A 16,730-nucleotide genomic window follows, 5' to 3' on the forward strand; every position below is an offset into this window, starting at 1 on the left:
CAAATAAAGTCTGTGGACTAGTAAACAGCATTGTGTCAATGTTAATTTTCGGGCTTTGATAACGTATTATAGTTATATAAGATGTTAACACGGGGGAAGCTGAGGGAAACTGGGGGAAGAGTATATGCATAGAAACTCTGTACTATCATGCAAGTTTTCTGTAAGTCTAAAATTATTGCAAAATAAAAAGTTCAAAAAAAAAAAAAAAACGTACAGAGGTAAAGTACCTGAAGCCGGGTGCGATTCTTCTCTGTAAGGAAATCTACTTGAAGATCATGTAAGTGATAGCGAAAAGATTTTCCATTCCGATCACAGAATAGGAGAGACTTATTAACAAACTCCTGCAGTATGTCTTCAACTTCTTCAGTTTCCATGTCCCAGAGAACACATAACACCTAGGAATCATTTTAAGCATTTAATGTGCCATAAAAATATATTGACCAGGATTACAGAGAAAGTGTTAAGACAAAAAAATTCGTATCTTAAAGCCCTGAATAAGAACTTCTCCATTTCACACGAAGCAGCTCAACCATTCAAGATAGAAAAGAAATTTAAGGAAAAAAAAAAAAAAGTCCAGCTTCACAAGAACCACCAAGAAATAGGTAAGTCATCTGGGCTCAACACCAAGCCCTTGATGGAGACCGAGAACAGTGAGGTTTCTGAATCCTAAAACCCACCATCTCAGTCACCGGGTCTTATCTTTCCAATATCCTCTGTGACAATGTTCTCAGTGTTGTATCAAAGGTTACATGCCATAAATACCCAGTGACGAGAATTGTTGGCCCTTCTATTACCTTTGTAGGCACCTTAACATCCTTCTGAAAGATAGAAAGATCTGTGTAATAATCTTTGATGTCTTCTCTGAGCATTTCAACACTGATAGACATGGCTTCATCCAGAGCCTCATAATCGTAAGATGAAGATTTCCTTATCCTCTTAAATTGCTTATTCTGAAGCTGCCTGAGGTAGTAATCCCAGCGGTTGGGAAAATCACGTAAAAGTGCACCAATTAAAGACACTACGAGAGGAGAACCTACAGAAAAAGCAGTCACGGTGTTAACACTGGCTCATTTCAGACATACCATAAGAATCAATTTATTCTTAAGAAATCATTTCCTTTGTATGTTATCCAAAGCCTTAAAATATTTATAACTCTTGAATTCACTTTAGGTATTTATTCTAAGGAGGTCATTAAATATAGAAATATTTCCTTTCAGGATATTCATCACAGCATTATCTAAAATAGTGAAAAATCTTAAATAATAACCAAGAAACGACTAAATAAAGTAAATTATATCATATTATCCATCGGTAAATTTTTTTCAAAAGATATTTAACGGCATGGGAAAATGTTCAAGATTTATTATACAAAAAGGACAAGATTCAAAATTATGTATTGCACTTTATAGTCTCAATGGTTTTTACAAAGTTTTAGATGTAGTAAAAGAAGACTGAAAGAAATACTCTCACGATACTAATAATTATCAGATTATGGATAATTTCTATTTATTCTTTATAATTTCACATTTTTTTAAATATTTCAAAATGGACATGCATAAGCTTTATAATGAATATAAATCAGGTATTTTTTCCTAAGTTTAAGAGTTTTTTAAGTCAATTAACTTAAAACTCAAGTATCTTTGATGGCAGAAAGAAAAGAAGGTATTTCTAAGCATTAACAATGATGAAAGAAATCGATTTGGCTATATAAAATTTTTAAATTTCTGTATGTCAAAAAATACTACAAATGAAATTAAAAGACAGACCAAAAACTGGGGAAAATACTTGCAAACATATGACAAAGGGTTAATAACTTCAATAGTTAGAACACCGAAGTCTATTAAAAATAGAGTCAAGGATAATTTTTTAAAATGCAAATAATTCAATAAACAAGTAAAGCTTAACTTCATTAATAAAAAATGCAAATTTAGACACCACCAGTTTTCACTTTTCAAATTAGAATATCACTTTTATAAAATCCCAACAAAAAACTTTTTAAATTTTGACTCACTATATTTTTTATTCTTTTACAGTAGAGGTCACATCTTCATCTCACCCCCCCCCAAGATATTGTGGGTATTCATTAAATACTATTTTAATGAATGAATGAATGAATACCAAAATATCATTATATATTAGGTTGGTGCAAAAATAATTGCACTTTTTACAATATTTTTAGCCTTTTACACTGCAATTACATTTTTTTTCCCCTTTCTTCCACCTCCCCCCACCTCCCCAGTCCAAGTCGTCGTTTCTCAGTCTAGTTGTATAGGACACAGCTCCCTGGCCCATGCTGGTACTATGAGCCTTGTGCCTCCCCCACCCACCCAGCTGAGGCAGTCGGTCGCCAGTCATCGGTCGGCCGCTCACAGCAGCTCATGGCAGCACACAGCAGCCTACGGCCACTGGCCACTCAGGCTGGCCACCGGCTGCCATGACACAGGGTAGCCCGAGGCAGCTCACACGGACCTCTGGTTGCTCACAGCAGCCCAGCTCTGGGGAGAGCTGTTGTTCACAATCTTAGCTGTAGACAACGCAGCTCACTGGCCCATGTGGGAATCGAACCAGAGATCTAGGTGCTCCAACCACCTGGGCCATTGGGCCGGCCCTAAACTGCAATTACTTTTGCACCAACCTAATATTTAGGGTATCAGAGAAGAATCTAAAATATTAAGTATTCTAATAAAGTTTTTGGATGTTTGTGTGCTAAACTGTCATGTTCATTAGCTTAACTTATATAAGGTAACTTAACATCTCTATAATCCCCTTATCCACAAAATAAATAACTATACCTTTACATTCTTTTATAATACTATGAGCTTGTTCTGGCAAATCTGCTTTCTTCATATTAACAAAAAGGGATAAAATTTCAAGTCCTTTTTCTTTTCCTAAGCCACTCTCCACGGGGACTACATATTTAGGACCTGCAAAATCATAAGATATAATAAGTAATTTGGTATGCCACATATTTAAATGTAATTGAACTAAAACATAAAAATACTAAAAAGCAAATTAATAATCCTTACCCATTACTGAGTCTGTAACACTCTTGTCTCTGGTTGTAAGGAGAATCTGACACTGATTGTCAAAAGCTTTTAGCACCCAAGGATCCCAAACATCATCCAAGATCAACAGAGACCTAATTTAAAAAACTGCATTGAGTCACTAATTACATTTATTTTAAGCTTCCTTTAAAAGAGAATGCCATCAGTATTGTTAAATTTACAAAATAAAAAAAGAAAGAATACCTGTCAAATGGTTCTTCCTCTTTTTTTGTTTTCTTTAAACTTTTATTTATTCTAAGTATGTTTTTCCAGGACCCATCAGCTCCAAGACAAGTAGTTGTTTCAATCTAGGTGTGGAGGGCGCAGCTCACAGTGGCCCATATGGGGATTGAACTGGAAACCTTGTCAAGAGCACCGCGCTCTAACCAAATGAGCTAGCCGGCTGCACCCCTCTTTTCTTTGCTATATCTCTTCCACAACATACTGATCCAAATAAGGAAAAGAAAATTAGAGCCTCCCCCACCCACCCCAAATCAATGCATATTAAAATTAAGGGACCTATTAAAAAGAAGGCTGTGTGTACCACGTGAGTACCAGAAATCAGCTACCTAGTATCTAAAAAGAACTATCCATGTAAATGGATTTTGGAAAAATCCAATTCAGTCTTTAAGCACCAAAATCAAATGATAACTGGGTTCAGGTTAATATTACAATGAATCATATAACAATGATGATATTTGAGCATTTTTTACCTATAAAACTAGCGATTTCATATGTGCCAACCTAACAGAAAGCACTAACGAGGACATTATTTTTCATTTGGTACACTAGTGGGGTGTTTTTCATCCAAGAAATCAGTTTCTTTATTCATAATGACAAAGAACCTTTGTGTCAATTCCTGACTGATCTCTTCCAGAAACTTTTTTAAACTTATCAGAACAAGTGGAAAAAAAAATACAACTAACACCTGACAGCATAATTATATACTTGCATTTTACCTGAATGGCACACCACTTCTATACACCACAAAAAAACAGATTCTAGATACATATGCAGGTTGGAATACTGCAAAAGCATACTAAAATGATGCTGAGAATGAAGCAAAATAATTAGATTTACAAGCCATGGTCTGAGAGTCATTTTCCTGAACAGAAGATACATATTCCTGAACAGAAACCACTTTTACTTTTGCAAAGGAGGAAAGTAGGATTAGGGAAAAGACTGAGCAAGAAAACAAGGAATGGTTAGTGGTCTCAAATCTACTTGCTATGGGAAAATGGATTCCAGTGACTATCAAGGGGAGGAGGAGATAATGGAGGGATCTAGAGCAAAAAGAAGCCAGAGAACGGAGCTTACCCTCTATAGTGAGTATCCGTCATAAGCACCTAGGAGCCCTTTTCCAAAAATTGCTCCTCTCACCCAATATTCTGGTATTAATCCCCTTACCAATTTTAGAATCACTGCCATCCTCAGCCACTGTTACATGTGAAAATGTACTACATCGTCAGGTGCATTGGACATTAAAAAAAGTTCAGTGCCATTACCTAATTCTTGACCAATTTACTGCTACACTCCCAAGGAAGGCTTTATTCATCTTTGTACTTGCAACACTGACACAGGCACAATATCCAACGCTGGTTAAACGAACAAATGAAAGGAATGGTCACTGGAACATGAGAATCAAACTCTTGACTGAATTCCAAGTTATACTCAACACAAGCAGCAACTAAGTTGCTGTCTCCCTTCTCGCTTACGAAAATTGTGAAAACTATGGTAACAGTGCCTGGCACATAATTATAATAGTATTTACTGAATGAATGAATGATTGAAATAAATAAAACAAACTCTTTGAAGTACATGGAAGTAGAAGAGTTACACATACACCCAAAAACTAAGACAACAATAGAAGGGGCCTATTAAATAAATAATCCTCCTGACTCAGTTTTTTTTACCAGTTGCCTACATTTATTCTATCTCTTGTTGTATGTTATGCCACTAGAAATAATGGATTTAAGGTAAGAAACTTGCATTTTCCAGCAAAGACCACTCACGAACTCATCTACTTAAGAAAGTATTTCTTGAGAGCCTATGATGGTACATAAAAGACGATGAGGTAGGTAGGAGGCAAAGAAGAGAAAAGTAGCAATTTTAGGCCAGTGGCGGCCACTTTTTATTTTTTAATACAAGAGCGAGAACAACAGAAGAGCAATGGTTCTTTCTTAGATACTCTACCGAACAGCAAGAAAAGGGTAAAACATATACAGGATGTCACTAGTTAGGTGCCCTGGGACTTCACATGCCAACCTAATCTGGCCATCTGTACCTTGGGTGTTTGCGCAGCATCAGAAGGCGGAGACGGTCCTTAGCTTCTTCAATGTTAAGTGGAAGCCTCTGGGAAAAACTCTCATCCTCATCCAACCGTGTACAAAGATTTTGCAGTTTCATCAGAAGCCCAGCTTTGTCTTGTTTCCCAACTGAAACCCAATGCACACCCCCTGGGAAATAACCTGGTGAGGAAAAGAATCATAAACTTAAAGGCTTCGAACAGGAGTGCTTCTTTGAATGATTTTACGGATAGGCAGAAATTTGCTCCAATCTTCAATCTCACCACATCATCAGCCTTTCTTTATCGAACTTTATAGCCTGAATCTAAGAAAAATTGAATATATGGATAAATTGAAGTTTGGAGTAAAATCTGCTTTTTATCAGGAAAACCTCACCAAACAAAATTTCACAATCTGTGGCCTATGTCATCGATCATCACTGTACAGCAGTTTCTCATCCTAAACACTCTGGACATTTTGAGCCAGGTAATTCATTACTGTGAGGGACTGTCTGTGCATTGTAAGATTTTTAACAGCCTCCCTAGCGTCTATCCACTACATGCCACTAACGTTCCCCCTCGCCAGTTAGGACATCCAAAAATGTCTCCAAACACTGCTAAATGTCTACTGGGGGGCAAAATCACCTCTGACTGAGAACCACTGATGTCTAAGAACGCGTAATCATTCACTAAGATTCTCATTAGAGAAGAAGTTATGTTCAAGTCTGGCTCTACTGCTTACTAACTATGCGATCTTTAGCAAATCGCTTAACCTCAGTCTCATTTATTAGCTTGGCATAAGACTGTTTATCCCACCTATTTCAGAGTTACTCTGAGAAATTGATGATATAAAATATGTGAACTTGCTATGTTAACTGTAAAGGGTTGTAACAGACTTACTGGTGATACGGATCTAAGCGCACCTCACAAATATTAAGCTTTGAACTAGTAAGCACTATATAAGAGAGGACATTACTGTTACTATCAACTGTTATCATCATCATTATTGTTAATTAAGCCACAGCATATCCCAAAATACGTATTTTTACTTACATATTATCAGAAACCAAAAATCTTAAGTTTTCACAGACTATACTTAATTAGCTTCACAGAGATAGAAAAAACAGTAAGAGGCATCCCTATGTGTAAAATATGGTGAATAGTAGTAGCATTAGATCACACCAGGGGCATTAACCACAAGATTTATATTACGTGATGGCAAAAGTATAAGAAAAAGCAAAAAACAGCTACAAACATAAATGAGTTATATTACACCAAAGGCAATTTATTTACTGGTATTCACAAATAAGTACAAAAAGAAATCACTATCTTAAATTTAAGAAATATTTGTATATATGCTCAAAGACTTATAACGTATTTTTGAGCATTATTCTAATAATTCTACACATTAATCTATATTTAATCCTCACAGAAGACTATCAAGCAGACACTATCGTTATCCCCTTTACAGATGAAGAAATTGAGGTATACAAAGGTTGAGTAATTTGCCCAAGGTTATGCAGCTAATAAAGCAGAGATGGGATTCAAACCTCCAGGATCAATGCTCAACTTCTAAACTATTCTTGCTCCACAAGGATATCACTGCAGTATTGTTTGCAACAGGAAAAATCTGGAAACCACCTGCAATGTTCATTTGAACCTCCTCTTTCCCCACAGGTTTTTAAAGCCTGAGGTAGGCCCAACTGAGGAAGGAGAGAACTTTGTATATAAATGAAGTCTGGAGTATTAAATAGGACTTGACATTTTAATAATTGAAATGAGACTGTTTTTAAAACTTGAAGTGACGTGGGGACTCTGAATCTATACACAGCCAGGGAAAGAATCAGTCCCAAAGAGTTTGAAACAGGCAATGAGGGAAAAGAGTAAAGTTGTTTTCTGATTACACCCTACAAACACCAATGCAATGGTTACACATCCACTAAATAAACCTAATAAAATTGCCAAGGTTTATGATCATGAATTTAAAATGAAACTCAGTTGGGTGATTTTTTTTCCAGCAAAGAGGAAGCAAGTAATGGCCTGGATGAAGCAACAGGGAGTTAGAAAGAATGCCTACTCCATCTTCTAGCATAGAGAAGTAATCAGCTTTCATCCAAGATAAGGAGAGAACCCAAGGGCCAAGAGTATGTGCTAAAGAGCAAATGAATGATGGGCAATAAAAATCTAGGCCCAAGCCTACGAGGGGACTGATGGGATAAATACCCGTAGTGAAGATGTTATGCAACCAATGGATAAGTCTTGATATACCAGCAAACTGTAGTAGTGAACGTGAAGAACAGAATAGGTGGAGGTAGGCAAAGAGTATAGAATAGAATGTTTAACATCAAGACTTCAAAAGTGGCATCGTTTCTGGCAATGCCAAGGACCAGGGTCCAGGGAAGTATATGGCTGAAGGGGAGCGAAGAAAATGATCACTGCAGACAAAGAGGTCAAGGAACTGAGAGGCCGAGGTTCTGGATGACGCATCCACATAGATACCAAAATCACTAAAGAGTACCAACAGAAGGGTTTAGATTTATAATTAACTCCAATTGTCAATGAATGAGAGGGCAGTTAATATAACTGGGAAAGATTAGAGAAAAGAACCTCAAAGGACAAGGAATTTGGCTGGAGGAGTATTAATGGTCTGGATAAGGCAACAGAGAGTAAGGACAATATCCACCCATTTCCTGGAGCTGAAGTATGTGGGATATAAAGCAAAAGCAGTTGCCACACCACTGAAGACGGCTATGGAGAAGGTGATATATATCCCCAGGGAACTGTCCAGTTTCAGATAATGCAAGAAGGAAAACAACTTAAGAAGGGGTTAACGATACAGAGGAGTTTCCTAATCACAGAGGAGGAAGTCGAAATAGCATACGCAGAAAGACTTGGAAGTGAGGGAAGGGGACCTAGATCAGAACTTGGCAATGAATGTACTGAGTGTATCTCCATGAGCCTCTAAAACAGGGGTGTCCAAACTGCGGCCCGCGAGCCAACTGCGGCCCACAATCCATTGTTAATTGGCCCGCAGCAAATTCCAAAAATATATTTAGTTTACTTAAATAAACCAGGGGAGGCAATACGTACTTCACCTCGAGTGAGTGGCCCGGCTGTTTGTGTATTTTACCACATATGGCCCTTGGTAAAAAACATTGAAAAAAGTTTGGATACCCCTGCTCTAAAAGATAACAAAGGACGAGGAGACAGAGAACTCTGTGATAACTGAGGTAGGAAGTATGGTTTGATTATCATTGCCAGTGTCTTAGAAGGAGGCAGACAAGTCCTACACTTTCCTCCTGAAAGCTCCCTGAAGTTCCCTGAAGTTCCCACAGGCTTCCTCCAGTGTAAGTCAACAGTTATAGACCAGTAAATCCTTGATTTCTGTTTCACTTTCTTGTTTCGCTTAGTGTGGTAGCTGTGTTCTATGGATGTTCATGTTTATAAATGCACAAGTTAAACTTTGGAAAAATTCACTCTAAACTGTTAACCATGATTATCTCCGGTGAACGATTTAGGAGAAAGGGGAGAAGGGCAGATAAAAAGAATTTTTACTGCTTTTTAAATGAAAATACTACTACTGTAATATTTATAACAAAGTTTCAAACTACCTGTTGCTCCTCAGGTTTGTTTGGGGGGGTTTTTTGTTTGTTTGTGCTTTCTATTTAAATTTTTTTTAAATCATCCCAGGATTAAAGATAAGGCAAAGAAAGTGCCTGACATAGCTAGATAGTAAATTTTTCAGATTTAAATTTAAGTACCTATTACCTACATCAAAGGTCTTTCCTAAATTTAAAACTAAACAATGAGTGCATTATAAGTATATGCAAAAAATAAAACACTACTAGCTTTAAAAGGAAAGATAAACAGACCAAATGACCAACTGATCTGCTAATCTCCTACCATCATAATATGACAGCTAAACACTTAAGTATTAATTCCACGTTTCTGAAAGAATCTAAACATCTTGACTATGGGCACAAGAGGGAGCAATTTAGCCTTAAATGAGGCTTGTACCTATAATTCATTCAGAGAAAAATTGCCTTTATTCAGAGAAAATTAACCCCATCCTATTTTCAAATGAGGCTGATCCTACTAGCAATTAATAATCTAATCACATCAAGGAAATCTTGGGAAGGACAGAAAATAGGTAGACGGCCTCTGGAGAAAGCTTCCACGCTTTAAAAACTCAGGGGGAGAGAGGCTGGAGAATGAGTTCAATCACGAATGCCTGATAAATTAATCAAACATGAACCCTCCATAAAAAAGGGTGGGATTCAGAGAGCTTCTGGATCAATGAACACATGGAGGTGTGGGAAGAGCAGCGCACCCAGAGAGGACATGGAAACTCGGAGCCCTTTCCCACACACTTTGCCTTATGCATCTCTTCCATCTGGCTATTCCTTAGTTATATTCTTTTATGATAGACCAGTCATCCAGTAAGTAAAATGTTTTCCTGAGTTCTGTGAGCCACTCTAGCAAATTAGTCAAACCCAAGGAGAGGGAACCTCTGATCTATACTATAGCCGTTTGGTCAGAAGCACAGGTAACAATCTGGAATTGTAATCAGCATCTGAAGGGGGGTGGGGAGGGGGCAGTCTTGTGGAACTGAACCCTTATCCTGTGGGATCCAACGCTATCTCCAGATCGGTAAGTGTCAGAATTGAGTTTAAATCATAGGATACCCAGCTGGTGCTAAAGAACTGCAGGGTGTGTGGAAAACCCACAGACGTGGTGTCAGAAATGAAGGAGTATTGTAATTGTGTAGAGAAGACATATAGGTGTTTTTCCTTAGAGGAGGAGAAGGGAAATGAGAATGAGAAATTGCTTTTTACATCTTTTTTTTTTAATTAAAGTTTATTGGGATGACAATTGTTAGCAAAGTTACATAGGTTTCAGGTGTACAATTCTATAATACATCATCTATATTGGGAAATTTTTAAAAGGAAATAAATACAGCGAGAAGCTAAGTCTTATACAGACCTAATATAACAATGGGCTGTAAACTGAAAAATACGACTGACTAAATCCTCTGTACTTAAGATTTCACAAAAGCATATGAGGAATATGAATTAAATTCACTGTGCACCAGACAACTGCTACTATCTCTGACATTTTCTCAAAACCAAATGGTTAAAATCTATTCCCAGACCACAATTTACACAATATGATTCCTGGGTAATTAATTCCCAAGTTGTTGGTCAATTTTAACCACTAAAATGGAAAATTCACCCCAATAATTGAGAGAGTAATTTAAATTCAGTTGAGCGGCTCACTTTTCACCCTATAAATTAGTGTATTATAAATATATATTTTAAAGGAAATTCATCATAATATTGAAAGAAAACCCTAGTTTTTCACACTAAAGGAACGTAAACCAATGTTATCCTGAAATATCTTTGATGATCAACTTAGCAGTAGAGGTTTAAAAAAAACAGTAAATAAATAAAAATAAAGCCTTGGCCCTAGGATCTGCATAGAGCTGAGTCCCAGGAAACTTTCTATAATGACAAATGGGAAAAGCCAGGGTTTAGGAATTGGGCATACTTCCAACAAGAGTATGACCAATACTGCTGACCAAGGCTGTGAAGTATACATGAAGCCAGGTGTGTAAAATAAATGTCCCCTAGCTTCTATTATTCTAAATCTCTTAGAAGTATATCATTCATTCCATTAATTTTGTCATCTCATAAACTGTCTTAACCACTGATTTGTACTATAAACAAGAAAGTTATTTACAACTAGAAATCTTTAGATTCCCCTAGAACTCACTAATGAATGGAGGCAAAGACTGAGGGAGCTACATGACTATTCCTGGCGAATACCCTGAGAACCTACCAGACTCATTAAGATCAGCAGCATACCTGCTGAATGTCCTAAATCCTCTGCTGTACAGAATGCCCTTCTCCACTCCAGTAACTACCCAATACCTTTCCTATTTTCCCTACTCTCCCATCCCTACCTAGACTGCCTGGAAAACTTCTATTCTTCCTCCAAACTCCAACTAAAATGTCATCTCATTCAGGAAACTTGTACAATCCACCCTCTTCCCCTAGACAGGTAACAACACTCCCTTCCTTTGTTCTAACTATGTACCTTATCCTTGTTTCTACTGTTCAATTTATCACATATATCATATTTTCTTAATGTCTATCTCCCCTACTAGTATGAGTGAATTCCATAGACACACAGACTGTGCCATCTTTTGGGATCCCCGGTACCCTAAACAGTGCCAAGCACCACATCAGGCTCTCAAATATTACTGAACACATGAATACCTGAAGCAAGAAAAGTAAATCACCAGATAGCAAATGAATCAATAAAGCCCATCTATAAAAATCCATCAGTTGCTACAGTCGACTCCTTGGGGCTTTTTCTTGGGGCTTACCATAAAATAGACAAGTTACTAAAGATTTTCATTTTTGAAGATAAGCAATTGATATACGTGTAATTAATGACAGAAATGGAATTAACAGTTTAATACAGGATGCCAAATACATGGGAGAATCACCCACTGGGAGAGTCATTAGGGGAACTGAGTTTCCAAGAATCTCCTTCCCTATAGCACTCCATGCCACAACAGACAGGAGGGTATAAGTCTAGTACTACCTGAAGGGCAGGGATATAAGCTGAACAACCTTTCAAAACCCTTTTACAACCCTCGATTGTTAAAATACAAGAGAACTACCATGTTTCCCCAAAAATAAGACCTAACCGGAAAAAATGCACTAGCATGATTTTTCAGGATGTCATGCCCTGAACATAAACCCCAATGCGTCTTTTGGAGCAAACCTTAATATGAGACTCCGTCTTATTTTCGGAGAAACACGGTAGCTTCATTCCAATAATAAGCACCACCCAATAATGTATAAATTTACTGGCCTGGCTACCCAAGCCTCATTGTGACAGGCTAAGTAGAAAATAAAATCCAAATTTAATCATGCCTGTGGTAGGCAGAATAATAGCCTCTCAAAGACATCCACATCCTATTTCACAGAACTTAACATTTAATGTTAACATGTAAATGGTAACATGTAATGATAACATGTAAATGTTACCTTACATGGCAAAAGGGACTTTGCAGATACAATTAAGAATTTTAAAATGAGAGTATTCCAGATTATCTGGTGGGCCCAATGAGGGCCTTAATAAGAGTGTGTTGAGAAGGTAAGAGTCAGAAGATATGGGATGACAGAAGCAAAGCTCAGAGAGAAAGAGAAAGATTTAAAGATGCTATGCAATGCCAACTTTGAAAATGAAGGGAAGTACCATGAGCCAAGGAATGTAAGCCATCTCTAAAAGCTGGAAAAGCACGGAAAATGATTCTCCCTAAAGCCTCTAGGAGGAACTCAGTCCCAAGGACACCTTGATTTTAGCCTAGTAAGATCTATTTTGGACTTCTGACGTCTAAAACTATAACATAATAGACTGGTGTTGTCTTAAGCCACCAAATTTTTGGTAATTTGTTACAGCAGCAACAGAGAACTAATCTAATACCTAAAGGATATCTCCTTAGCCAGTAACACATGGTAATCAAAACTTACCTTCTAAGAAGTCATGATCTCGAACAGATTCTGCAGCTAATACAGACTTCCCACATCCTGCCATTCCATATACGGTGACCCATCCTGGTTCACCATTCAGTTTGGAGAGTTTCTGCTGAATTGCACTCACCAGCTTCTTCCTAGTAACAAAAACAACTGGCCTCTGTGGTACTCCTCCTTCACACAGCACTGTCCTTACTGAAATCCAAAACAAAACAAGCATAAATGGAGAGAACTTTGTATGGTTACTCAAGTAATAGCACAAAAATCAAAGAGAATAAGGCTGAGGCCTTAACCTCAGAATTTCCAGAAGTAAGAAATGTGGCTAGCATATTAATTTCAACTTTCTGATTTCTCAGAAAACCAAGAACAAAAGCAAATATATACCTTTCAAGATGACTACAGACAATGGAAATTTCCATCTGTATCTTACCCTATTTCTCTCTGATTCTCCAATCTCTTTTCCTCATATTAAAGACTGGGAAGGAGAGTGTAAAAGTTAAGAATATGGAATTCCTTTCAAGAATACAGATTTCTAAAGATCGTTATTCTTTCCTACACATGAACTCGATAAACACAGAACTGGTGAACTTAAATAAAGGCCCACGAATTGTCTATTTATCTCCAAAAATTAAGGTATGTATATTACCACTTCAGCAGTAGATAGTTCCCTGGGCAGATAGAAAATGTCAGAGTTAATACAGATGCAAACAAAAACATGTAAATTGGAAAACCTAACTAAAATTTTTCACATGCATTTTTTTTCACATTCATTTTTCAGTGAACTGATCAGTCTCTTCAGCAGACTCCATCTATAGTAAGGCAAAACCGCAGCAGTATAGCCATTGTGATAGCAATGTGATAGAAGGTATTATGGATACAAACCATATGAAGTTATTCCACCAAATGAATCTTTGCCATTGGAAAAAGAGGCCACAGGAATGCCATCAGAGAGAAGAGCAGCAAGATCTTTATACCCTTCATGTAGTAGAGCATTGTAGAATGATGTGTAGGAATAATTATCTTTCTTAAGTATCATTTTAATTAGCATAGCTGCTCGTTGCTGTTGAGTGGGCTTAAAAAAAAAAAAGTAGTTTAGTATACTACAAAGAACATGTTTGCAACAATTTAGTGGAGACCAGTATAAGTTCTAAAATAAATTCTAAAAATTTTTAAGAAAGCATAGACTGCCTCAGAGAGCTTTACCTCATTTTTCACTTTTTCCTCCTCTGATACTGTTAGAACTCCAGCACTAATCATATGATCCATTATGTAGGGTGTTTTGATGTCCTTTTCCAGGGCTTCTCTATGTTGAAGCAAACAATTTCGAGCTTTTGCATCCATCCTCTCTCAATTTTTTCTCTGAGCTGTCAACCTCAGCTACAGCCAAAAAAATCAAAATATTTGTCAGGCCAATAAAAACATGAAAGATGTGTAACTTCATTGGTAATCAAGAAATGTAAAGAAAATAAGATTTCACAAAGTTTTTTAAATGGGTAAAACCCAATGCTTTTAAAGGTGTGAGAAAAATGGGTATTTTTAGGTATTACTCGAGGTGAGTACAAAATGGACGCAACTTTTCTGGAAGGTAATATGAGATGTAGAAGTGTTCAAAATACACATTCTCTTTAACCCAGAAATGCCACTTCTAGGAATTTACCCCAAGGAGACATTCACATGTGCATGCAAAAATACCCACAAAAAAGAATTAACAGTATGGATTTAAAAAACTATTTTACACACACACACACACACACAACACACACACACACACAATGGAATATTATACACCCATTTAAAATAAAACACATTTCCAACTATCGACATGGAAAGATGCTAATGACACATTGATGATTGAAAAAATTAGAAATACGTTCCCATATACAGCATAAAATGTGTGTTGGCATCATATAAATACAAAGAGAGATGTTTAGAAGTCTGTTCAACAAAATGTTTGGGTTACTTCTAAGTAGCAAAACTTGGGGGTTTTTTCCCCTGTCTTTTTTTGTACTGTTCTATATTGTCTTACTTTTTTTCAATGCACATTTTCACTTTTACAACAAAAATAATTTTTTAGTATTTTATAAACAATGATCATACTGAAGTCCTAGTGTTTAGAAACTTGTTTTATTTATCCATTATAAGACTAAATAGAGCATTGCTGGTATTGAGTATTACTAGTTCTTCCTCAAGGTGGGTGCAAGCTCTAGGTCTTCAATGGTAAACACATTTCTCATATGCTCACTCCACTAATGTTTCAGCTGAGCTGCTTAAGTATGACAAAGCAACAGGAAATACCCTCTGATGTCATCTCTTGGAGTAAGAGAACACACAAAAAAAGAATAACATTCTTTACAGAATAATACTTTAAGGTTCTACTGACTTTATTTAAAATACAATGCAAATTTTTCCATGAGTATAAAACACAGATCAGAATGTTTGCAAGTTTTTAAAACATTAACAGAATTCTGTCCAATGTCTTACAGTGTCTAAATGTGTTTATTAATTTATTCATTCAATAAACATTTGAGCCTTCCTATGTGCCAGGCCCTGAGTCTACAGAGAAGATTAAAATCATATCCCTGAAGGAATTCACAATCTAATGGAAGAGAGAAATATCATTAGGACGTGATGTCAAAGTGCAAAAACAAAGATAAGCACAAGTAATTTAAAGATTGCACAAAGAAGAGCAATAACCATTCAGCTTCAATAGTAACTATATATTTTTTAAACGCCACCAAATGTGGCACTTGCAAACATAGGGAAGCAGAGCATTTGCCTAGCTTGTCAAGTTTCACAAAATGCCCAGCACTGGCATGAAACTGAGAAAAGAAAAAGTTATGACTAGAATCAAGACTATTGTGTTTTTAAAATGTTAATAACGTTTTTATTAGCTCAATTTAAACATCCCTTAATATTTAGTAACAAAACTCCACTTGACAAAACAAAAACGAAGTTTTTAGGTTATGGCCAAGAGCCTAGCAAATAAGCCCTCTGACAACCTGAAACTAATGTCCAAGTTTACCCAGTTCTCTTACAACGGTGTAAACTTGAAACCGCACAAATTGAAATAGTCTGAACAAATCCTCGGCGTCCCACTTTTGAAACCACACAAAACATGAGCATCCAAAACTCTTCGGAGATGTGAAATAGAAAGAAGGGCAATTTCACCCAGGACAACCGTTAAGAGTTAACTACTTCCTCTTTAATTTCTCTTCCTGCTACAGGACATACAAATTCCTTGTCCCGGAATTCGAAGTCCCTAAGATCGGTACCGAACCTGCAAAGAACCCGGCTCCGGGAGAAAAGGGAGGCGCAAAGCTACCCAAACCTTCGTACACACCTTCACTGAGAAGAGCAGCCCCGTGGGGACAGAAATGGAAATCAAATGGGTGTGGGGGAGGCAGCGGAGGCTTCGGAAGGGGAACGCAGGACCCCGGGCGCAGCCCCGGTACAAACCCGCGTCCCCAGGTGCCTTACCTGGGCTTCCGCAGCCTGCGGCGCCTGAAGACCTCCGCGGTAGAGGTAGGCGTCACCTCCGCGGGCGGACAACACGGCCCCGGGGGCGAAGCCGCCCTCCTGGTGGACGCCACCCCAGACACAAAGGGAGCAGAGTCACTCGGGCTGTCGCGCCTTCCCTTAGGCAGTAGCTGAACCCCGGCGCCCCGACGCCACGGAGGGCCCCGATTTCCCCACCTCCCGCTCCCTCACTCCTCCTGCCCAAGAAGAAAGCATCCGCGTCCACTTGCACCTCCCCCTCTTTGCCTAGGGACCGGGGAGCAGTCAAAATGCACCCAGCCCGCCCAAACAGGACTGCGCGGCCACGTATGCAAATAAACACACTGAGCCCGGCCTGGG

General features: G+C 37.8%; 1 protein-coding gene across 1 annotated transcript in view; it reads right to left on the bottom strand.

Moving 5' to 3' along the window:
* The window catches only part of APAF1 (apoptotic peptidase activating factor 1), a 68,375-nt gene extending 51,775 nt beyond the window's left edge, over positions 1–16,600 (bottom strand). The window contains exons 1-9 of the mRNA XM_081058257.1: positions 16,353–16,600; positions 14,079–14,252; positions 13,758–13,947; positions 12,873–13,070; positions 5,329–5,512; positions 3,027–3,139; positions 2,793–2,924; positions 795–1,033; positions 228–395 (exon numbers count right to left, since the gene is read on the bottom strand). Of these exons, the coding sequence (XP_080914383.1) occupies positions 228–395; positions 795–1,033; positions 2,793–2,924; positions 3,027–3,139; positions 5,329–5,512; positions 12,873–13,070; positions 13,758–13,947; positions 14,079–14,216 (1,362 nt within the window). The 5' untranslated portion in view covers positions 14,217–14,252; positions 16,353–16,600. The remainder of the gene's footprint in view (positions 1–227; positions 396–794; positions 1,034–2,792; positions 2,925–3,026; positions 3,140–5,328; positions 5,513–12,872; positions 13,071–13,757; positions 13,948–14,078; positions 14,253–16,352) is intronic.
* Between the last annotated feature and the right edge of the window lie 130 nt (positions 16,601–16,730).

This window comes from Rhinolophus hipposideros (genome assembly GCF_964194185.1).
Source record: "Rhinolophus hipposideros genome assembly, chromosome: 9".
Lineage (NCBI taxonomy): Eukaryota > Metazoa > Chordata > Mammalia > Chiroptera > Rhinolophidae > Rhinolophus > Rhinolophus hipposideros.